Genomic DNA, 22,276 nt, shown 5'->3' with positions numbered 1-22,276 from the left:
ATTTTAAACAGAACAAAGGAAAATGGAACTGCGATTTATAACAAATATTTAAATAACTTTTACAAATTCAATTTGGCGCAAATTTTACACATCCTCAACTATGGTACAAGTTCAAGGGGTATAAGAAGATCCTTTTACGAAACTTACCATCAGCACAGGTTACCCCATCATTCAGGAGACGTACCCCCGTAGGACAGGCGCAGGTGAAGAGGGGCGGGTCTGGTGCCATCAGACATAGATGGGAGCATCCTCCGTTGTTGACATCACAGGGCCTCGAAACTAGAAAGGGGGTTGGGGTAGGTTGACAGAAAAATTATTAAGAACAAATGTGTTGACACTCTCTGTAAGATGATAAAAGTATTCTCCTGTATCTATAATGTCTGAATGGCTTTTAAGAGTCTTGTCATGTAAGCACTTAGCCAGTAAACACATGACCCAGCGTTTTAGTGCATCGACTCAAGTTCTGGTGGTTAAGTGATCATGGGTGGATTTCACAAAGAGTTAGGACTCGTCTTATCTCGAGTTAGGACGAGTAACTCGTCTTAACTTAGGATTAATCTTAAGGTCTGCATGCTACAGTGCAGGGTTTGGACTCGTCCTAAGTCATAAGATTAGTCTTAAGTTAGGAAGAGTTTTGTGAAATCGACGGCAGGGTGTGGGTTCCAATCTCAAGTCAGGACACTTGCGTCATTGAGCAAGAGAAGTAACTATTTCGTTTCTCTTCACCCAGAGGTGAACAGGTACTTGTGGGGTGGGAAACGGTTCTTGTGATTGATTTACATTTATGTAGCTTGGTGCTCTACATGTTGGCAGCATAGGCTGTTCACTTCAAAGGGAGCCGAGATGGTTAAGAGAATGAAATAAATGGCCCAATGACCAGGGGTAATAATGTTGGAGCGCCATGAGCATCACTGAGTGACAAGATGCCACTATTATTATTATTATTATTTGTAAAAACAAATCCTTCAGTCTAGTGTTTTTCTAAACATAGTCTAGTGTTTTTTCTAAACACACTTCTTAATAATAACTGATGCATACTGTTGCTTTTGCAACACCAATCCTCTTTTAAAAGACAAAACCAAGAAATGTTTTAAGACAACAATTTCAGTTTTGTCAAAACACACACACTCCAGTAATAACTTCAGTCTACTGGGGGATCTTTCTTGAAACTCAACCCCCGGATGTGTCCACCATCTTACCTTCTCGTTGCCTCAGCGCTGAGAAACTATGCATATCCATCGGCGAGAAAATATTCTCGTGGACGACCCTCAGATCCTCCCCGTCTAATTTATTACAAGCGTGTATCGAGTGCGTCTCCCAGTCCGTCCAGAATAACATATCCTCAAACAACGTCAGAGCGAAGGGGTGCGGCAACGACCCCTGGAGGACCTGCACCCTGTTGTCTCCATCAAAGTCACATTTGTGAATATAACTGTATTTAGCGTCGGCCCAGTACAACTTGGACTCTTCGTAGTCTAACGTTAAGCCGTTCGGCCAATAGATATTTGTGTCGATGATAACCATTCTGTACATTTCAGAGCCGTCCATTCCGGCTCGTTCGATCTTCGGAACTTCACCCCAATCGGTCCAGAATAACAACCTGTGAACAAAAACAAAAATAGATTAAATCAAAAAATTAAAACTACTCTCTCTCTCTCTAGTCAACCAAAGTCAGAATCATGTTGAGATTTGCCTATCCTAGTCTTTCTCTCATTAGGTTGGGAAGATCAGCTGGAAGCACCCCAGTGTCCCTAGCAACTACATGTTCATCTGTGTAGCTGAACTGTTGTCTTCCCCTAATTCTGCTTCCATGTTTTGGTAATAATCTGAGAGACAGGTTCTTTGATGTTTCTGTACAAGAGACCTGGGGTCGATTTCACAAAGAGTTAGGACTAGTCCTAACTTTAGGACTAGTCCTAGGAAATATTAAAAACTTATGGCTAGTCCTAAATTAGGACGAGCAACTCATCCTAACTCAAGATAAGACTAGTCTTAACTCTTTGTGAAATCCACCTCTGGTCTCAGAAATTACAGTACATGTAAGTGTCAAAAGAGAGATTTAAAGATTTGCAATGGAAAATGCAAGCTCTGACACACAACGCACATGATTATTGGCCATTGAACAATCTTCTTTTGACCTCTTAGTCGAGGGCACCCTACTGAAATGATAACGGTCCGTTCTGTAAGGATGTGATTTTGAAAAGTCTTGAGACATCCTATTCCTGTTTCAAACAACATGTCAAAATGTATATTGTAAAAGGCATTTAGACGCTTGATCAGAATAAGTTTAAAACATTCAACAAAAACAATCTTGTTTTAGTTCGAACACATCTCTTCACTTTCATTAAATCATTTCAAGTAGGAGTGTCTCACACGACACACAGCGTGCTACAACAAGTAGACATTAATGCAGACCGTCTCAACTTCCAAAAATAACCAATGTGTGATAAAATGTACTATTGATTAAAAAACAACCCAGTCTCGAGTTGTAGCCAGGAGTCTCTGAAAACAACCCCTAACTGAACGCCGGAATGCACGGCCAACAAGTCAGTGTAGAAGCTTGCATGAGAGAAAGAGGAGTACACACGTACGTGTGTGAGTGTGATAAAATGCAATATCGTGGGGGAAATTTGTCGGTATTATTAGCGTTGCGGCCGGTCGGGGGTGTATCACCCGATCTGTTTCAGGACACTGATGGGTCTTTTTGCTCCCGTTTCAAGTGGTACACCATCTCTCGTATAACCGGTCGGCCTAAGGGGGCTCTCGCAACATATTTCAGGTTGGAATATTGATTCCCGGAATGCGCCGTCTCCAGAATGTCTAGGAGAATATGGATCAGGTTTTTAAAGTGGGGTTTTAGGGACAAATTTCTCCACCGAGACCCACCCTTAGGGGGGTTACTCAAGTGATATTAAGGGAGACATTGGGGGGTAGGTTACGGTGCTTGTGGGGGGTATCTAAGTGGTTTGGGGGGTGGGGTACATGTTTTTTTGTAAATGATTATGTGGTGAATGGATGGTGTAGTTGAGTAACTGAATAATAGCACAAATCTAACATCAATTCTACACTTCATTTTGTCGGATCATTTTTGATGTTTCGGCAAATACTTTTACTTTTTTTCGGGGGGGGGGGGGGAGGGGGGGGTTTAAAAAATTGATTTCACAGTTCAAGTACATGGCAGTTGCCTTTTCGTCAAGTTCACTGGATTCTTGCTGCTCTACCATTCAACCGTGTAGCCCACCATAGTTGTATCGTAGTGCAAAGACCACGGCCCAATGGGAGACTGTGGGACGCTAGGTGGCAGCAGACTTACCAGGTAAATTTCCATTGTTGACGTAGTTCTGAGCATGCGCACATGACCGAGAACAATGGATTTTACCTGGTAAGTCTGCTGCCACCAAGCGTTCCAAAAGTCTCCCCTTTCATAGAACTGGACAAGTACAACAAGAAACTTAACTACATGTGTGCTCACCAGCTTTAGGTTACATACCAGCTAAAAATAAGACGTCACTTCCATTCTCAGTATTAAGGATTTTTTTTACTTTTTTATTTTTTATAATTCTCTGTGTAAGCACCATAGGGCATTGTTTTCGATGACTTTGGCGCTATATATAAAATGTTCACTGTTATAACTATTTTCCTCATTCCGATTTTGGTCTGGAGCAAAACTGATACAGATATACTTAAAACCCCTAAAGAACGTAAGAACAATATTGTCTGAAATCTTTTAGTGCAATTTTTTTTTTTTCAAATACAAAACAGTTCCTCATTCTGCTTTGGGTCTTAGAACAAAAATGTCTGGCCCAGCAAATATGTTATAAGCCCTGCGGTCTTGTGGATTTTTCTCACAAAATTCTGTGGATTTTTCTCACAAAATTCAGCCCTGTAAGTGTTAAGTACAACCATCAACCAATGTCTATGCACTCAGAACACAGTGCATTAAAAAAAAAAACATTGCACTGCGGATCCCTCATTGTTGCCCCCTAATTGCACTGCATCTACTTTCCATCCAGGCGTAACATAACGCTCCGCTGAGTTAGGTTCAGGTCATATGCAAATCCGCCGGAAGATCACACGCATGAACGCATTTCTAACACCCTCAAGCTATTGTTCAGGTTTATATACAGTGCAATACACCTGTGAAAAAGTGTAAGAGCTGTCAGGTGTAACAGTTTAATTTTCGGCCAAATAAGAAAAAATACCAGTTGATCGTCCCCTCCCTCATCCTTTCTTGAGGTTGCATCCTTTTCTTTTTACTATTTTAATATATATATATTTTTAATTTAAGAAAAAAAAGAAAAAATTCCTCTGTATTTCTCAATAAAGGTACTAACCTTTTAAGAACTTGTAAACATATTGTAGGCGCTGACTTTAAACTTAAGAATTGGTGGCCAGTTAAAATACATGGCGGCCACCTTTGAAAGAAAGAAATAAATAAAAATAAAAAGGCCCTAGTCCTCCTCTTTTTGGAAAAACCTGGACGATCAACCGGTGTTCTTTTTTTACTTGGCCTTAAAAAAGGGCCAACAGCTTCCCTTTCTGAGCTGGAGAAATGCCACGAACTTTTTTTACCGTGTTATATTGCAATCGAACAGAGCGTGACATCACAACTTCTTTTGTCTGATCACAGGGGATGGATTCATTTGCTTTTTCTCAAAAACAAGAACCATAACAACAGGGAAAAGTGTAGGGTAGGAAAGTGTTTACTATTTTTACAGACCCCATAGAGGGGGATTTCTCGGGGCAATTCAGAGGTAACCAGTTAAAAAGTGTTCCCTTTTCGCCCTTAAGAATCTTGAAAGTATTGGAAAGGAAATATCAATTCAAACATAATCAAAAAATAGGCACCACTTTGTGAATAACAGACCCTCCATGGTCTAACAAGATCCACATGTTCATCAGAATGAGAGTTGACCTAGGTCAGAGGTCAAAGGTAACAGCCATACTGGCTTCTAGTGTGACCTTCACTAAAAGCCATACCTTGTGACTCAATGATTGATCAATTCTTTGATGATAGTTCATGGATCCAAAAGTAAAATGTTGGTGTTGAACTATTTCTCAGAAAAAGAAATTTGTTTTAACCCCACCGCCCTACCAATCCCCCCCCCCCAAAAAAAAAAAAAAAAAAAAAAAAAAACCAAGATTTCCCACTCAAAATTCCATAGTAATAGTCATGTAGAAAAAAACTTGTAAAACAATCAAGAATTTAGCTAAAGAATAGCGAAAACATGTAAAGTTTGAATAAATTTACGCAGAAGAAGTAACTAGAGGGTTTCAAAGAAAGTTGCTCCGATAATTTTTTTTTTACTGAAATACTAGACTAGTATAATACAACAACAACAGCGAATTCAGCAAGCGATGCTGACTGATTATGAAACTGTCAGGAGAAATAACTTCATGCAAGAGCGATCCTTTGAAGAATTCACAGAGCTCTGCACAATAAACTAACTGGAAGTGTGAGAGGCCGAGGTGAAGTAACAACCATGTATAAGAGACCCAACTGTTCAGGAAGAAAAAACCCTTAACCCTAGTGAGGTGGGGAAGTTTTCTTTTCCAGTTTAAGCTCCCGACTGCGGAGAAACAACAAAATCTCACCACTGTGGTTTAACAACCCCCAATGACTTGGTGGGGAAGAATGGATGCCGTGGCAGTGCTGAACAAACATGACCTTTGACCCACCGTTCCCTGGCCTGAGCTGTCAATCACATGTCAAGCTGTCTTGTGGTATACAGCAAGGAATGTTGGATTGCTGGGCATGGGTCCAAGTTCAGATTAATCTTCAAAGTTTAAAGGGGTGAGGTATTGGGTGTTGGTATTTTTTTATTCAGAGTGTGTAGTTTTTTAGGAATCAAACAAAACATGGAACAGATTTAAGTCTGGACACAAGAGGGCACATTTTAACGGTTAACCGGGAATCCTGCGCTTACGGCAAATATGTGTAGAAAACTGTGCTTTACACTTACAGGGCATCACAAGTAAAGCAGTAAGCTGCACCATGTAATAGGCCCATTCCCTAAGTGGCCAATGATTCTTCACAAACTGCTATAGTTCTTCCTTCGAATACCCGCCTCACCCTAAAAAAATCACCAACTGGTCCCTGACCCAAAACACTCAGTTCCCAGATGTTAGTGGTATCAATCAAATTGATGAGCCGAACATTTCCAGCCAAAACTTAAACCGGTCGCTTGACAAATCAAACCTGTATCCCGACATGGAACATCTTTGACTCTACACATGTACATTGCACTGTCCCTTTAATGGTGTGGTGTTTACTTTGGTTGGGTGTAAACAGAGTAAAGGCAATGCATGGTCAATGGTAGCTCAAAATCAAAGAGTTATTCTCCACTGGTTCGATCATGGTTGAATGTTCTACACTCATGATTTCAAATTGAACACGGTAATTTCATGGCACTGCTTACAACCATCGGGTTTCTTAAGTTTTCAAAACTACTTAACGACAAATTTACAACTCTTATGGTTTTACAATTCGCTTTCCAAGCGGTCGCAATTGCATCAACAAAGAGCATTTAATCTTTTCCCGCAATTTAAATTGAACAACTCATCACAAATAAACTGAACATAGCTCTGCAATGTTTGTGAACTGTTTTTGCAGTGTCCTCTAATGCTGTTCTTAATAGCCTGTGGAATTATCGTTAAAAAGATGTTGCGCACGGAGAACACAGAATTAGTAAATTATCTTCACATCAATCTGTTCGCCAGAATGAGTATCTGAGCATCTTTTTTAAAGCAGCTTGTACATGTATGTATTAATATATGGGATGGGTAGAGCTGACTTAATAGTCGCAGACAGTGTTCATATTTTGTGTGATCAACCATTACATGAAATAACCAACCTGAGAAAATTTGGGCTTAATGCCAGTCGGGTAAAAATAGTGAAAAATTATGCACACTTTTCAGCAAGTAAACACTCTGGCCTACGACCAAAATCAGCTTTTGCATTAAATTTACAGCTTTCTCAAATAGGCCCTATGACTTTACTTTAAGGGGAATTATTGGGTGCTCTTCAAAATTTCCCCCTATCGAAGGCCAAAGTAGCCTTGCCCTAAAAATTTAAAAAAATTCCTCAGTAAGCTTTCAGACTAAAATCAGGCTTGATACTTCACGGAAGCAACAAAGGCGATTGCCTCCATGCCCCCTGGTCAATGCCTTGGTGCTCTTTAAATGCTCAAGTAGAAGTTTACAATTTCCTCATAGTCATCTTAGGGTACCCTTTACCAAGGAGAAAATGCCTTGGTGCCCTTGCCCTTTCAAAAATGGCCTTTTCACAAATTTCAACGGGCCTGTAAAAAAAAATATTTTTTCCATCCTTATCAATCCTGTATACTTCATTTTGAGTTCTAATTCCTCAATACTTCAACTTAAAACAAAAAAGCAGGATATATTTGGGGGGAGAAAACAAAAATGGGGAAAAAAAAAATGATGTAAAAATCTCAGCGGTAGAGTCCAAGTTTAAACGCTATTACATACCTGCCTGGTTTTGTATTCAGTGCGGTAATTGAAGCCTGATGATATGTGGCATTCAGTGTATGATTTAATATGACAAGGCATGGTCTGTATGTGTGCCTACCTAATACATTATACCACGCAACTCTATGCTCAAATAACTTAAAGGGGTTCTCCATGTTAGGGGCCATTTAAAGTAGCCAATGTTTATAATTTAAAAACAAATTACAAAAATTTAGAAAAATTCTCAAATGTTTTCTCTTTCCTGATTTAACTACAAAAAGTAAAAGTTGTTTTATATAGAAAGGTTTGTGGCAACACCATGTTATGATAATCTCTAAATGATTTGGGGTGGTTCTGAAAAAAAAAATATGTTGGTTTCAACTCGACCTTTTGGTCAATAAGCTCTGATCATCTTCTGGAGAAAGTTGTTTGTTTAAAAATGTCCTTCCTCCCTGGTTTAAGCCGGAGCTTTTGATCTAAAATATCTTTGAGGAATTACTTTGTCTTTCAGTGTTTATGGATTACTGTATTATGAATTTTGGGTTATAGGTTGTGGGGGGGGGGGGTGATTCTGAATGGCCCCTTACATCCTTTGGTTTGGATGATTTCCGAAATTCTCTAGTTATCAGGTTAAAAGGAAGTACTTAACCTATTGATGGTGTGAAATTGTTTTCACTAGGTACTCGTTGCGGAAAAAAGGGAAGTGTGCATCAGTGATTTTTGGAAGAGTGTATTTAATTCTGCATCTGCATCTTATCTGTTAATAACTGTACAATCGCCTGGTGTGGCTATCACATACAGATTGCGCGATGCAAAGAGATGGTTCACCCTAATTTTTTTTTACATTTATGTAGATCAGCCAACTCAATTTTAAGTAGGTGATCTTTGAATTCTAATCCTGTTATTCAATCATTAGTGCAATATATTTTTGTTGAAAGAAAACATTCTATTGTTTCGATCCTCAAATTTGAAGAAAAATATCATAATGGGGATAGTACATCATCATTGGCTTTTGGGAGAGCACACGTGTACATATGCATTCATTCCAATCCTCTAGTTTTAAGAAACAAAGGGATGGCACATCACTGGTCTTTGGAAGAGAAAATTCATACCAATCTATTTTTCAAGAAACATTGAACGGAATGAACATAACATTTATGAGAATATCAGGAGAGCCGTCACTCTTTGTAGAATAGAACTCTAATTTTTGTTGGTCTTTGTTTCAGTTTCAAGGCCCTTAGGTCTTAGCCTTTGACCTTAGGATCTTTGGTTACAGGTCTGAAGTTTGAGACCTTACATGCATTGATCTTTAAAGACACGACACTATTGGTAATTGTCAAAAAAACGTTTTCTCACTTGGTGTATCTCAACATTTATATGCATAAAAAACCTGTGAACATTTGAGCTCAATTGGTCGATGAAGTTGCGAGATAACTATGAAAGAAAATACACCCTTGTCACATGAAGTTGTGTGCTTTCAGATGCTTGATTTCGATACCTCAAAATCTAATTCTGAGCTCTCGAAATCAAATTCATGGAAAATTACTTTTTTCTCGAAAAACTACAAGCCGTTAATATCGTGTTAGAGTAATACACTCAGCAGCTCTCCATGATCAAAGACTCCTCTCACGAGATCACTAGTGTTGCGAGAATCGCGGAGAGACTTGTCCACAAGTGTACTCCTGGAAGAACTGTTAATGCTCTTCAAAGTGCCCCTTTAAAGCTTTGATAGACTACACAGTCACACAGTACGAGCCACGCTTGATGAATTAACTCACAATCACTCCTGACAGTTTGTATGATTAAAATGTGGCGTGTGAATGTACAATGAATGTACTATTCTTTTTTTCCCCCTCGTTGATCAATGCGTCGGAGGGCTTGTTCCAACTGACTGTGCACAATGTTTACCATTAGATTCATAAGGTTGGGGGGGGGGGCCTTTCTCTTCAGTATACAGACCTGATGAGCAATTTGATTGGTAATTAAAGGGAAAGATTTTAGCCGGCACTTTTGCATAGCAAAATATTTCAACTGAACAATTTTTTTTTACACACAGAATGCTAATATTGAGAAGCAAATGATGATTTTTGAAAAAGCAACTGACAAAATTTGTGTTGCGTTTTGCTCTGCTATCAAGGGAAACTGTTCACTGAATAAACATAAATTTTGAATGTAATTTTTTTTTCGCAAAGCCACATGTTCCCAAGCTCTGGGGAATGTGGAAAGAATTAATGAGACTGTTCTGCGTCTTAGGCTTACACTCAAAGTCGTTAAGTTCACTCTTGGGTGATTTTCGGTGCTAGGCTGCCTTGAACCATATGTTGTATCACTTGCTCGACCTTTGTTTAAACACAGCAGTTTACAAAACTTGTGAAAATGCTCTTGAATGTTTTATTTGTTTACTTTTTTTTACTGGGGGGGGGGGTGCAGCGAAATGGACAGCAAGTGTAGCAAACAGGAACATTTGAAAAGCAATCAGATCAAAAATGAGAAGAAAACTTACTGAACTTAAGACGTTGACAGGCAGCCCAAACTTACACAAGTTGTGAAGTGTGGTGTTTTCACACACACACATACTAATGTAAAGGGAACGACCTTTAGTTTTGGAACTGTTTGTTTTTAAAATCCCAATGTATACAATTTTAAAAAAAACTGCTTCATTTCAAAAGGTGGTAGTGTTTTCGAAATGTTGCCGAAAATCTGATGCGGTTTAGACCACACAGGAAGAATAAAATTTGTAACTGGAATACTATACACAATCTCAGAAAAGTAACATTTCTCAAATTCAAATTTTAGGGGATAAAAATCTGTTTCCATAACCACATTACTTGGCAGCGAAATGATTCACAAAATACTTTAAATTTTCAAAAGCTACTGTACTTCTAGGTCTTACATCTAAGCAAAAGAAAATCACTGGGAGAGTTGAGCTCCAAACACCACCATCACTGTGCATGTTGTTTGCGCTACACAAATCTCAAACCCAGCCATGCATAATACCTCTCACAATATTGAATATATTTCATTCATCTCCGTGCAGTCTATGTTCATTCCAGGAAGATCTTAACAAGCCCAGTTTATCCCAGACTGAAAGAGCGCACGATCCTTGCGTAGATGATCCTAGGTAATCGGGCACTGTAGTCACCACAATGCAAGTACAAGTGTACAATGTAATTAGGGCAGTGTGATGGACAGCTAGGAGGTGACCCCCACCACCAGGGATTACAGACAAAGGTACTGGGGTTGAGTGACAGGTCCTGATCATCCAGAATAATGACATGTTTACTGTTCACCTAGTACTCCAATTTCATTACTAAGCTGGAAAATAGTGCTTGAAAATCTTTGAAGGAAACCTAGTTAAAATACACACGGCTTGACTTTTAAGTTGGTCAATAACTCAATTTTGCTAAGCAATGTGCTTATATGTCTGCTAATAAGCGATTGCCTCCGTGTCCCCCGGTCATTGCCTCGGTGCCCTTGAAATGCTCCAGTACAAATTTGCAATTTCATCATGGGGTGCCCTTTACCAAGGCAAAAATGTCTGGGTGCCCTTGCCCTTTCAAAAACCAAGCATACGGCCTGGTAACTGTGGTAACTATCTCCTTCTTAGCATAAACTTTTCTGCTAAGCATATTTGTGTGCTTTAATGTCGTTATAAAATCATGTCTAGGAGAGTCTGACCTCCTTCTGCTACAATTACTGATTCAATTTGATGTGAACTTTCTCTGCTATTGTCAATGGCTGACAATAAGCAATTTGGAGTCAGCCTTGCCTCTCCTGATTGATCCACAACAATGAGATTGTCTCGCTCCAGAGGCCATGCAAACACCAACCATACACCCCAGGTGTGAATAACTAAGGAGGCTTGACAATAGGCCTGTGTGAATGCTGGACAATTACTAGGTGTTTATGGCTGGGGTAGTGGGGTGGAGTGGGGGTGGGGAAAGTTGAAGTGGGTGATATTCAAGGCGATGGATCTTAAATCAATTTTGTTCACAGAGATAATGTAATGTCACAGCGGGTACAATGCTTAAAACGTGTGTTACACACGAGGAACATTAATACCATGTTACAAAGGAAGAGATTCTTGAAGGGTTATTTTTGCAGGAGTTTGGTTCAGACACAACAAGATGCACGGTCCAATTATTTGGCTGATTTGACCTGAAAAATTTGTTTGAAATTTTAAATTTTAAAACTTGCCTTTGTGAATATTGGGTCAAACAACTTTGATGAATAATCTGGAAGCATAGAACACATTTAATAAGTTCATACGAGTCATAAGAACCTATAAAAGGCAAGACTTAACACCAAATAAGTAACTTAAATACTGACCCATTTTCCGGATGTAAAACGATTGCTCTCGGCTGGTCCAGATTCTTCCAATATAAAACTTTTCTCGACGTCCCGTCCAATTCGCTCACTTCAATTCGATTGGTCTCAGTGTCCGTCCAATAAATCTTCTTCCCGACCCAATCGCAAGCTAACCCGTCGGGGGCGGTCAACCCCGACGTGATGATATCTTCCTGGATCTGGGACCCATTGAAGCGTGTCCTTTTGATCATCTCGATGCTGACGTCAGTCCAGAAGATGAGCTGCTCCGAGAAAAGGAAGTCGACAGCTGCGGCATCTTCTAGACGGTCGATGACAGTGGTCGTTGTTGTGGATTCGTTGTTTAATCCAAAGTTGATGATTCGGATGTCTTTCCGATTGGCAAAGAGGAGCTCTGGCAGTGCTGTAAGAAGAGAAACAATAAAACTTTTTGTTTAAAAAAAAGACTGTTCTACTACTCTATCTTCATTGAACTGTCCGACTTGGGAGTGGGGATTTTAAAAAATTCTGCAAATGTTAAATAGATTGAAGCTTGAATGATCCACCAGAGTGAACAAGTTTATAGGAAACTTCTGAAGAAGGCACTGGACACTATTGATAATTACTCAAAATAAATAGCATAAAACCTTACTTGGTAACGAGTAATGGGGAGAGGTTGATAGTATAAAACATTGTGAGAAGTGGCTCCCTCTGAAATAACGTAGTTTTTGAGAAAGAAGTAATTTCTCACTAAAATTTTATTTGAATTTGATTTTGAGTCCTGAGAATCTGAAAGCACACCAGTTGTGCAACAAGGGCGTTTTTTCTTCCATTATTCTCTCGCAACTTCGACAACCATTTGAGCTCAAATTTTCACAGGTTTGTTATTTTATGCATATTCCGAGATACACCAAGTGACTAGACTGGTATTTGACAATTACCAATAGTGTCCAGTATCTTTAATATGAGAAGGATTTGGAACTTTGCATGGTGGAAATACAATATGGAGAGGTTTGCGGTAATGTAGTGACTACTCTAAATGAGTTGGGATGGTTCTGAAAAGAACCGTTGGTTTCAACTTGACTTTTCGATCAGTATGCACTGATCGTAAGACAAAAACATACAACTTTTTGTGTTTACCAGGCAGACTTTAAAAAAGTGAATGTTTTACGAGGTGATTATTCATTACTTTCTTCTGGATTATTTCAAATGGGATCGAGTCGCTGACCAAGGGGCATGAAGGCAATTGTCTCTTTAGGTCACAAGGCTTGAAGGGGGCACCATGGGTCAAGACAAGGGGCAACAGAGGCCATAGCCTCCATGTAATTCCAGGCCTGTGTATTGTAGCTATTGAGATTGTCTAGGGTTGTACTTAGAAAAGTACCCTGTAGTACTAAGCACAGTCTATGTACACTGCTAGGGAATCTGCCATGAATAACTTCATCATGTTCCCAGGTAAAACGTTCACAAAGAGTCAAAGGCACTACAGGAATTATACAATGGGCTCATTATAGGCCGCACAAAGCCTTGAAGACCCCCCTTTGATAGGGTCTAATTCTAGGGTATTGTCTGCTTGAGATACCTGGGGGTCAATGGTCAGTAACTTGTACAGGTCACTTGATGTATAAGACTCTGTGAGGGGGACTTATCCATAGCCCTTCGTCATGCAGCCACCATCTTGGTCATGTTCCCTGTACACTACACCTGACTACTAATATGAACAAAAAGGGACCAGACTTTCCATCTCTAAACCTTAGTTGAATTACATTGATATGAATTGAAATAAATAAGATGGCCACACCAGGTTCGGCCTGGCCAGGATTACTTAATATATCCGACACTGTTATTACTTGTTGCAAACCTGAGTTGAACACAGAGCTACGAACATGTACCAACATTACCATCTTGCAATCAGGGAGATGTCTTGTCCAACATTCAGGAAGATGTCTTGTCCAACATTCAGGAAGATGTTTTGTCCAACATTCAGGGAGATATTTAACATACTAACAAAAGCTTCCTTAATCAGAAAGATTTTCAAACTTGTTCACCCAGACATGAAAAGATTGGTTTATTTTCAGGGAACTTCCTGCAGAGTCAGGGAGATTTTGCAGCACTGTGTATGGCACAGAGGCATGCCTTCGTGCCCATGATCAGCATCTTGAATTCTAACTCCTTATCTGCAAGTCTTTCTGAGAAATAAAGACGATGTGACCTACGTTTACATTCAAACCGCCCTCTGTTGAAAAAATACTGTATACGTCATGTTTTACGGGCAAAAAGACACGTAGTCATGGTAAGAGTGCATACACTTTCTAGCTGGCTGCCAAAACACAACGGTTTTGCCATGGTTAAAACAGGCAGGAAATCAGACCCTATTTTACAGGAAAAGTTCTCCAAAAAACACCTTGCATCATGCATGCCCTGCATTCACGTAGTCCTGAATAATTACAAATGTCTGTAACTCCTTGGCCCCCATGTGGAGAGCCATACCTAGTGTGATTTGACCTCAAACAGTGGTGACCACTGGTTTTAAGTCCTACAATTGCTCCATGATTGTACTGTACATGTAGCACACATGTGTATGAAGGGTGGGTGCACACTGTATAGTGCTTGGCTCACAAATTCCTGTCACTAATAAGAAGGGTAAGGGCAGACCATGCTAGTGCTAGTCTAGTGGACACAAGAAATCCAAATCCTGACACTTTCTCACTTCTAATGTACATTGCCATTTTGTTCAAGGAGCACCATGGCCAAGGGAACTAAGGTAGAAAGCTTTGGTATGCTATGGACCTGTGTTGGTTTAGTGGATCAGAGCCAAGTACACAACCCTATAATTACAGCTTGTGTATTTAACACATACTCTACTTTTTTATACAGCCATGGTACACATGTTTATTTGTACACAGTGCTATTTTTCACAGGTGGACCTTGGACCAGGAATTCTGTTTGATTTCGGAATAGAATAATAGTACGCTTGGTTTGTGCGAACACAGAGACGATCGAAAGGAACTAGCAGCGTTGTAAAACTCAAATTAGTCGCTCATGTAGTCTGCATGTACTTTTATAGGTGTTAAAGCATACGGCGGTTATGTTCTCGTATTGTAACGAAGGCATCAACATTTCATAACTGTTCGGGGGGATGTGTCCACTATAGCCCTGGTCTTGGCAATTGTCCACTTCAAACTATCCTGCAATAACAACTCTGAGTTTATTTGGTGTGCACTTTTCTCAGGAATAATAATCTAGGCTAGATTGTTCTCAATTATTAACCTGTAGGAATACAATGTAGTTACCTTTCTGGTTGTTTAACTAGTCCAGACATTACAACAAGTATTTCATATCGTAGTGTCCAAGGATCGATGATTAACACCGAGTGAGTAGATATTAAGAATTCCACGTAAACTTAAAAAAAAAGGGGAATAAAAGTTTCCATTATCAGGGAAACTTCTTTAAAATCAGAACATTGAATGATTGGTTTATTTTCAGGGATCTTTCTGCAGAATCAGAGAGAAGGGCAGCTTTGATGTTAGGCCAACTTGTCCAGAGTGCCAGCGCTGTTGTTCAACCTTCCCCCCTTTCCCCCAAGACTTTATATATCCATGTACTTAGTGATTATGCGATTTAATGTAAAAAGAGAAGGCAGCACGACGAAGCGAAATGAGAAAGAAAAAAACATTTTCTGATGTGTGCAAATTTGGTTGCGCGCCACTCTTGATAAGTGATTACTCAACAAATTAATCTGATCAGATGCTGGGAAGACTTTTTGGTCACAGCAAGACTTTACGCGGCTGAGATTCGCAATCAAATTATTGGCTACAAATTTGGTGTCATAGCCATATGTGACTGTATTTCCCTAATGTCATCATGGAGTTTGTAGTGACTGATGCACACTGTTCTTCCTCGTCATATAAAAGGGTCTGGGTACTTTATGTAGGACACAAACATTTGTGTCCACAGATTTACTTTAAATTTACACACTTTGAAGATAATGATGGTAGAAAGCTTCCCTAAAAAACTTACATGCTGAGGTGCTGGAGTCTTTTGAGAAATGAGTAAAAACAATGTCACGAAAATATGTTTCATGTTAAAATAATTTTAGTCTCAATGAGACAAAAACTATTTTTGTGACTTTTTTTACTCGTTTCTCAAAAACTACAGCACGCTGATCTACCATCATTATCTTCAAACCGTGTAAGTTAAATTTAAATCTGTGGACATTGTGTTTTGTGTCACACAAAAAGTAACTAGACCCTTTTAAGGAGAGTTGTAACACTGAGAATAAGTACAGGTTCAAAGGTATTGGTAATTGTAATATCTCACTATCGGACTGATATTTTAAAACTTTTAGTCTTCAAAATATGTCGATACACAATTTTACAGAACCTGAATATCTTAATAACAAATATGCGACACTTAGAAATTGAGGTGACCCCTGACCTCTTACGCCACCAGAGCTCACACTCACTGGAAATTACAAGAAGATAATCACCAAGTCCAAGGAGCAATGGAAATTTCATACCAAAATACAATCCTGAGACCCACAACAGAAAAACTACACACAGTGACAGTCGTTGACCATGGATGCCAACCCACCTGAGACCAGTTCATTCAATTATAACAGATTTTCCATCTGCGGTCAAGGTATTATTTATGAGGTTTTGTGGCAGGCCAGAGCTGAAGACAAGATCGGTCCTTCTCACCATGGACAGTAATGTGATTGGTTTACAACTTGAGGATTCTCATGTGGATCATAGGGGTTAGGTGTGAAATTAATATTCAGTTAATGGATCCTGGGTTTTGCCTTGACAGTGGGGTGACCGTGTGAACACGAGGGTGGCCGTGTGAACACAGTGTCTTAACACAATTTCAAGATGTGTAATTGTCCTTCAGGGAGAGACCTGTAGGACTGTCTTGATTGGGTTACAATTTCGGTATCGTCTTGGTGGAATCACTCAAAAGGATAGGGAACTTTTTTCGTGTGAAAATTACGCTAGCCATTAAGCTGACTCACTGGACAATAGTGGCGAAATTCCGGCAATTTATAGAACACCAACGTATAAATTATAAGCAGCCTGGTATTAAAGAAAGGCCAGGGGTGGCTCAGAGCTGTAGCCCTTGGTTGTGGCCTTGGTGAAACTCGCATTATTTTCTGTTTTCAAATGGAAGTGCCCTTTGAAAAACGAAAATGGCCTTGCCCTCTCAAACAGAAACTGCTCTCAAACTCTCACTTTAAAAACAAAACAACAACACCCTGAGACTTCAGTCTAGATTCTTGAAAGTGTATTTTGTTTTCTTTTCACAAATTTAAAGGGCATCTTTCTAGAGATTTTCAATGGGCACCAGGACAATAACATTAACAAGGCATGGAGGCAGTTGCCCCAATTGACTCTGTGAAGTATCAAGCCTCTGGTAAGACTTAGAGTGCAACTAGAATTTTGATTTGTTTGAAAACTTCATAGTCAAGGTTTTCACAATGGTATGAGTAAAGAAAAATTTGCCACTATTTCACCATTTGAATTTAAACTACCTTATTTTTAGAACAGCAATGTGAAAGAACTTAAATACTTTTCTTCTTATTTCAGGGTGGGAAATTACAATAGACAGCTGGTAGGCCTAATGAGTGATTTATTTCAGTGTCCGGGAAAAGTAGAGCAAATTCTGAAAAAAAAGCAACAAAAAAAACACTTTTCCCATTTCGTTCATAACAGGTGAAAAGGACCCATCTATCAAGTCAAACTCACCGCATAAAAAGTTATTCGAAGAAAATGGTGGCTTTATCAAACAATACTGGTCAAGAATATCTAATTATGAGAAAAAACCTATAACCTTTTCACTCCTCAATCATCAATCATACATTTTATTTTAATGAATGGTGCGACAACTCCCATTAAATCAGACTCGCAATAAAAGAGAGGGGGTGAAAAAAAAAAGCGAGTGCACTTTTTTCTTTGAGATATCGTAGTCAATCAATCACATTTCTCATTTCAAGTGAAAAATGAAGTTTTTCAATCTGATCTGATAACTATTCAAGCGTATAAAGGCACTTTGCTTCGACATGCAAGGCTTTACAAACTACACAGGTTCAAGGTAGCACAACACCTGGTGCGGAAAATCAGTTTGCTTCAAAACATTCCAAAAGATTCATGAATTTTTTTTAAATTGAGGGTAAATTTGTTCATGGTTTGCAACTTGACTTCAATTAACTTACTTCAATCCTCTACTTTTAAAGGCAGTGGACACTATTCGTAATTACTCAAAATAATTATTATCATAAAACCTTTCTTGATTTGGAGTAATGGGGAAAGGTAGATAGTACATAACATTGTGAGAAACAGTTCCCTCTGAAGAGCAAAGTTTTCGAGAAAGAATTAATTTTCCACAAATTTGATTTCAAGACCTCAGATTTAGAACTTGAGGTCTTGAAATCAACCATCTGAAAGCACACAACTTCGTGTGACCATGGTGCGACAAGGGTGTTATTTTCTTTCATTAACTCACAACTTCGACGACCGATTGAGCTCATATTTTCACAGGTTTGTTATTTTATGGATATGTTGAGATACACGAACTGTGAAGACTAGTCTTTAACAATTACCAATGTGTCCAGTGTCTTTACGTGACCTACAATTGTACATGCCTAGATTTTATCTTGGAATCTTGATAGGACGGGGCAATTTATATTTTGAAAAAGGCACAATCACTAGAAAATCATAGTCTGTGGGATTTTAATGAATGGTGTACAGTTTTCACTTGAAATGAGAAATGTGTCAAGGGGCACCAAGGCCAAGACCGGGGCAAGGGAGGCCATGGCCTCCGAGTTCGTGTAAATCAACCTAATTGCAAGTAGGCCCTAACGACAGACATTGAGGGCACATTTTGAGGACCGCAGGCCTGTATGCTTCGTTTTTGAAAGGGCAAGGGCACCAAGGCCTTTTTCTCTGTGGCAAAGGGCACCCTATGATGAAATTGTAAATTTCTACAGGAGCATTTCAAGGGCACCAAGGCAATGGCAAGGGGCAACGGAGGCAATCGCCTCCGTTGCCTCTGTGAATTATCAGGCCTGGTCGGACCCCTCTTTTTCCAGTAGCCAGTAACATGGTTTTCTTCCGCCAAGGTTCAATCATGCATGGTTCAAGTTTTGTCGTGGATCTCATGAAATTTAGAAGGGATTTTGATCACAACGTGATCAATAGTGTGTAACAATATTATTCCAAAGTACTTGATTTAGAGTAGCATCACAACACTGATTTTAAGTTTATAGCTTAATGCATTGTTAGTGTGAAATCGTTCAAAAGTTTTGTCAAACTTTTTATATTAAAAAGCTGTACGAATTTCAAATTAGAAGTGAATGTAGTGAAAAAATAAATAAATAAATACAACAGTTACTATTATCATTAAGATATATTTTGGTAGGGATTTTGAGCACGCTGACTGTCATATGAATTGGATTTCTTTCACAGAAAATAAGCAGTGGCGTTAAAACATGGTACCTTAACAATAGTTGCGCAAATCTGTTTTGCACACAAGCCTTGTCATTTAAATTGGTGGAACACGCATCATGTGTCATCCTTTATTTTGCCATGTATATTGCCATGATGCTCAAAACTATAATTTCTGAGCTTTTAATTGAATGTGATAAATAATACTGACAAATAAGTATTTTTAAAGTTCATCATCAGTTTTATCATTATCCATTCACACTGATAATTCAACTAGCCTTCGCATAGCTAACACTAGGTAAATCAATTTGCGAGGATGTTTGTGTTTTTCAAATTTATTTCATGCACAAAATGACATTGATTTGTCCACTTTCTGGCACTGGACTGCACTGTTGACATGGTTAAAGAATTTACAAAGACAGTTTCAAGAAGTTACATAGTTCTAACTAATTTAATGTCAAGTACCTTAAATAATCACCAACCCATGTATTAGGGAGAAAAAAAGGTTTCTTAAAAACATTGCTTAGCACTCAGTTTCTTAGAAAAACTAAGTTGATTTTTTTCCATTCGACCACTGCTGAGTGCTGACCGCCGTGCGTACACCCCGTGTGTAGTGCACAAAGCAACATCGCTTGGCCAAATCTAGCGGGACCAAATACGACCACTCTCGCCACAAAACTTACCTCGAATTTGGGCTCGTAAACAGCATAGAAAGACTAAAATCCATAGTCTTGCCATCTCTTTAGACAACCAGGGTGTCACCTACATGATATCTCGTAGGACTGTAGCATAATTATCCGTGAAAATGGCCCAAAAGTGGGGTGAATATGTTCGCCAAATCCGTATCTTACAGCATACTATGCATGCATTAATTGTACGTACAGTGTATACAGCGCAAACTGTAAGTACAAATCACATAGCGTTTTTATCACACACGGGTATCGTTGTGTACATTAGCAATATGCAAAGATACCACCATATCCTTCCGCCACAGCAAAATTTCCTTCTAAGAACCCACCAAATCGCCACAAAACATCAAAATATCATTCAAGATTCATTTAATCGATTATTAATATATATCATGATGTTTTATAATGAAATTATGAGGTTTATGGGGTTGATTTTGTTTTCGATAAAGTAGTTCTTAATTGTAAGCATGTTTCGTCTTGGAATCACCCAAGCGTGCCCTGTGACCTCTACTTACAATCTGTCACTCTCTTGTGTTCTGTCATTGTGCACGACAAATAGCTCGTGGTGATTGACAGCGTTTATTTTCGTTTTATTGACGAAGAAAACGTGGCTGTGTTTTCTTCCATATTAATTGGTGGTGAATTCCACCACCACACTTTTTCTTGAATAGAGGGGGTTAAATTGATAATTGTGTACGAAGATTTCTTTTTACGGAGTTTGTGCTGGGTTTGGGCTCAATTAATTACACTGTGACGCGTCTTGGGGGTTGGCAGAATGTATAATATACCCAGATAAACGTATGCTACGTAGCGTCTCGTGATGGTAAAACAACCAAGAAAGTCACTAATATCATACAAAGAGTGGGATTTTCACATTATTTTCTCAACCAAAAAATAGCAAAGCGTTTGTTTACTTTGTCTTCATGGGGGAAATTGTCTTTCTGTATTCCGGTATTATGTCACAAAATTTACATACTCTAAGGCCATATAAAAAAAGTGCCAGTTGATCGTCCCCTACCCTTTTTGAGGCCGCACCCTTCTTTTTGAGGCCTATTTTTCAAAGGGACAAATTTTCTGTGTATAACTCCACAATCTTATCCTTCTTGTTTAGACCATTTTTTCAAAAAGACAAATTTTCTGTGTATCACTCCCCAAAAGTGATGGCTTTAAACTAGTGAATCGATGGCCAGTTTGAATTAAATGCTTGTTATAAACAACAAAAAGGGCTCTTTCCTCCTATTTTATGAAAAACCCGAACGATCAACTGGTAGTTTCCTTTTACTCGTCAGCACCCAAACCTTGTTTGCTTTTTTTTTTTTGAGGGGGGGGGGGGGGGGGGGGATACAGAAGGAATGACTGACCATGTACATTCCTGGGCATTTCCTGGCAGGCAAGGCACTCATAATAATGGTCATGGAAAATGTTCACTTTGTAAAAATATAAATTATTTGGAAGGTTGAATTTTAGGCTTGTTATTAATAATAATATACTAGTAATAAAAAAAAAATCATACATTGATTAATGAGAAATTAAATTCGTCAGCTACTCTAAAGCTGTTCATTGAGCTAGCTTACCGAACGTCTGACTACCAACAGAGGGCAGTGTTTATGTTTGGCGAGAAAGGTCTGGCACTACTTTGGAAATCTTTCTTCACAAGTAGGCCCACATGCATGTATGTTTGGCAGAGTTTGCCCCATGATCCAAGTGAATCCTGAAAACATTGTTTCAGACAATGGTTTCAGGATAGAAGTGACTTGCACTTCTTGTGTTGATGATGTCACCGTTGACTTGGGGGTTGTGAGAGTGAATTCCAAGTAAGGTGTCGGGTCCCAGGGAATTCTGCCCCCCTCCCCCCCCCCCCCCCCGCCTCCCAACGGAGATTCTGTCCCCCAATAATGATAATGGCGAACCATGGGTGCTATCGTTTAGCTTCCCTGGGTCGACCCCAGTGTGTGGCGGGTTTTTTTTCCAGGACAAACGCGTGTAATTATCTGCACACGTTCGTCCTGGAAAAAAAAAACGCCACACACCGGGGGTCGACCCGGGGAAGCTAAACGAACGCACCCTATGTACAAACTATATTCTGATAACGCCCTCTTTTGAATCATCCTCCTAGAGCTTACGTTAAAGGAACACGTTGCCTTGGATCGGACGAGTTGGTCTATAAAGCGTTTGTGAAATACATATGGTTGGAAAGATGTCTTAAAAGTAGAATACAATGATCCACACAAGTTTGCCTCGAAATTGCGTGGTTTTCCTTTTACTCTGCGAAATAACACGGTCGGCCATTTATGGGTGTCACAAGTTTGAACCTCGTATATGGCCGACCGTGTTAGTCGACGAGCTAAAAGGAAAACCGTCCAATTTCGAGGCATG

General features: G+C 39.3%; 1 protein-coding gene across 1 annotated transcript in view; it reads right to left on the bottom strand.

Moving 5' to 3' along the window:
* LOC139953632 (low-density lipoprotein receptor-related protein 6-like) overlaps positions 1 to 20,105 on the bottom strand; it is a 39,452-nt gene extending 19,347 nt beyond the window's left edge. Inside the window, exons 1-4 of the mRNA XM_071953125.1 lie at positions 19,895 to 20,105; positions 11,797 to 12,196; positions 1,200 to 1,600; positions 148 to 279 (exon numbers count right to left, since the gene is read on the bottom strand). Coding sequence (XP_071809226.1) covers positions 148 to 279; positions 1,200 to 1,600; positions 11,797 to 12,196; positions 19,895 to 19,949 — 988 coding nt within the window. The 5' untranslated portion in view covers positions 19,950 to 20,105. The remainder of the gene's footprint in view (positions 1 to 147; positions 280 to 1,199; positions 1,601 to 11,796; positions 12,197 to 19,894) is intronic.
* Between the last annotated feature and the right edge of the window lie 2,171 nt (positions 20,106 to 22,276).

The sequence above is a fragment of the Asterias amurensis genome, chromosome 22 (assembly GCF_032118995.1).
Source record: "Asterias amurensis chromosome 22, ASM3211899v1".
Classification (NCBI taxonomy): domain Eukaryota; kingdom Metazoa; phylum Echinodermata; class Asteroidea; order Forcipulatida; family Asteriidae; genus Asterias; species Asterias amurensis.
Note: the sequence above shows the minus strand (reverse complement) of the source record. Positions and strands in the feature narration are given on the sequence as shown.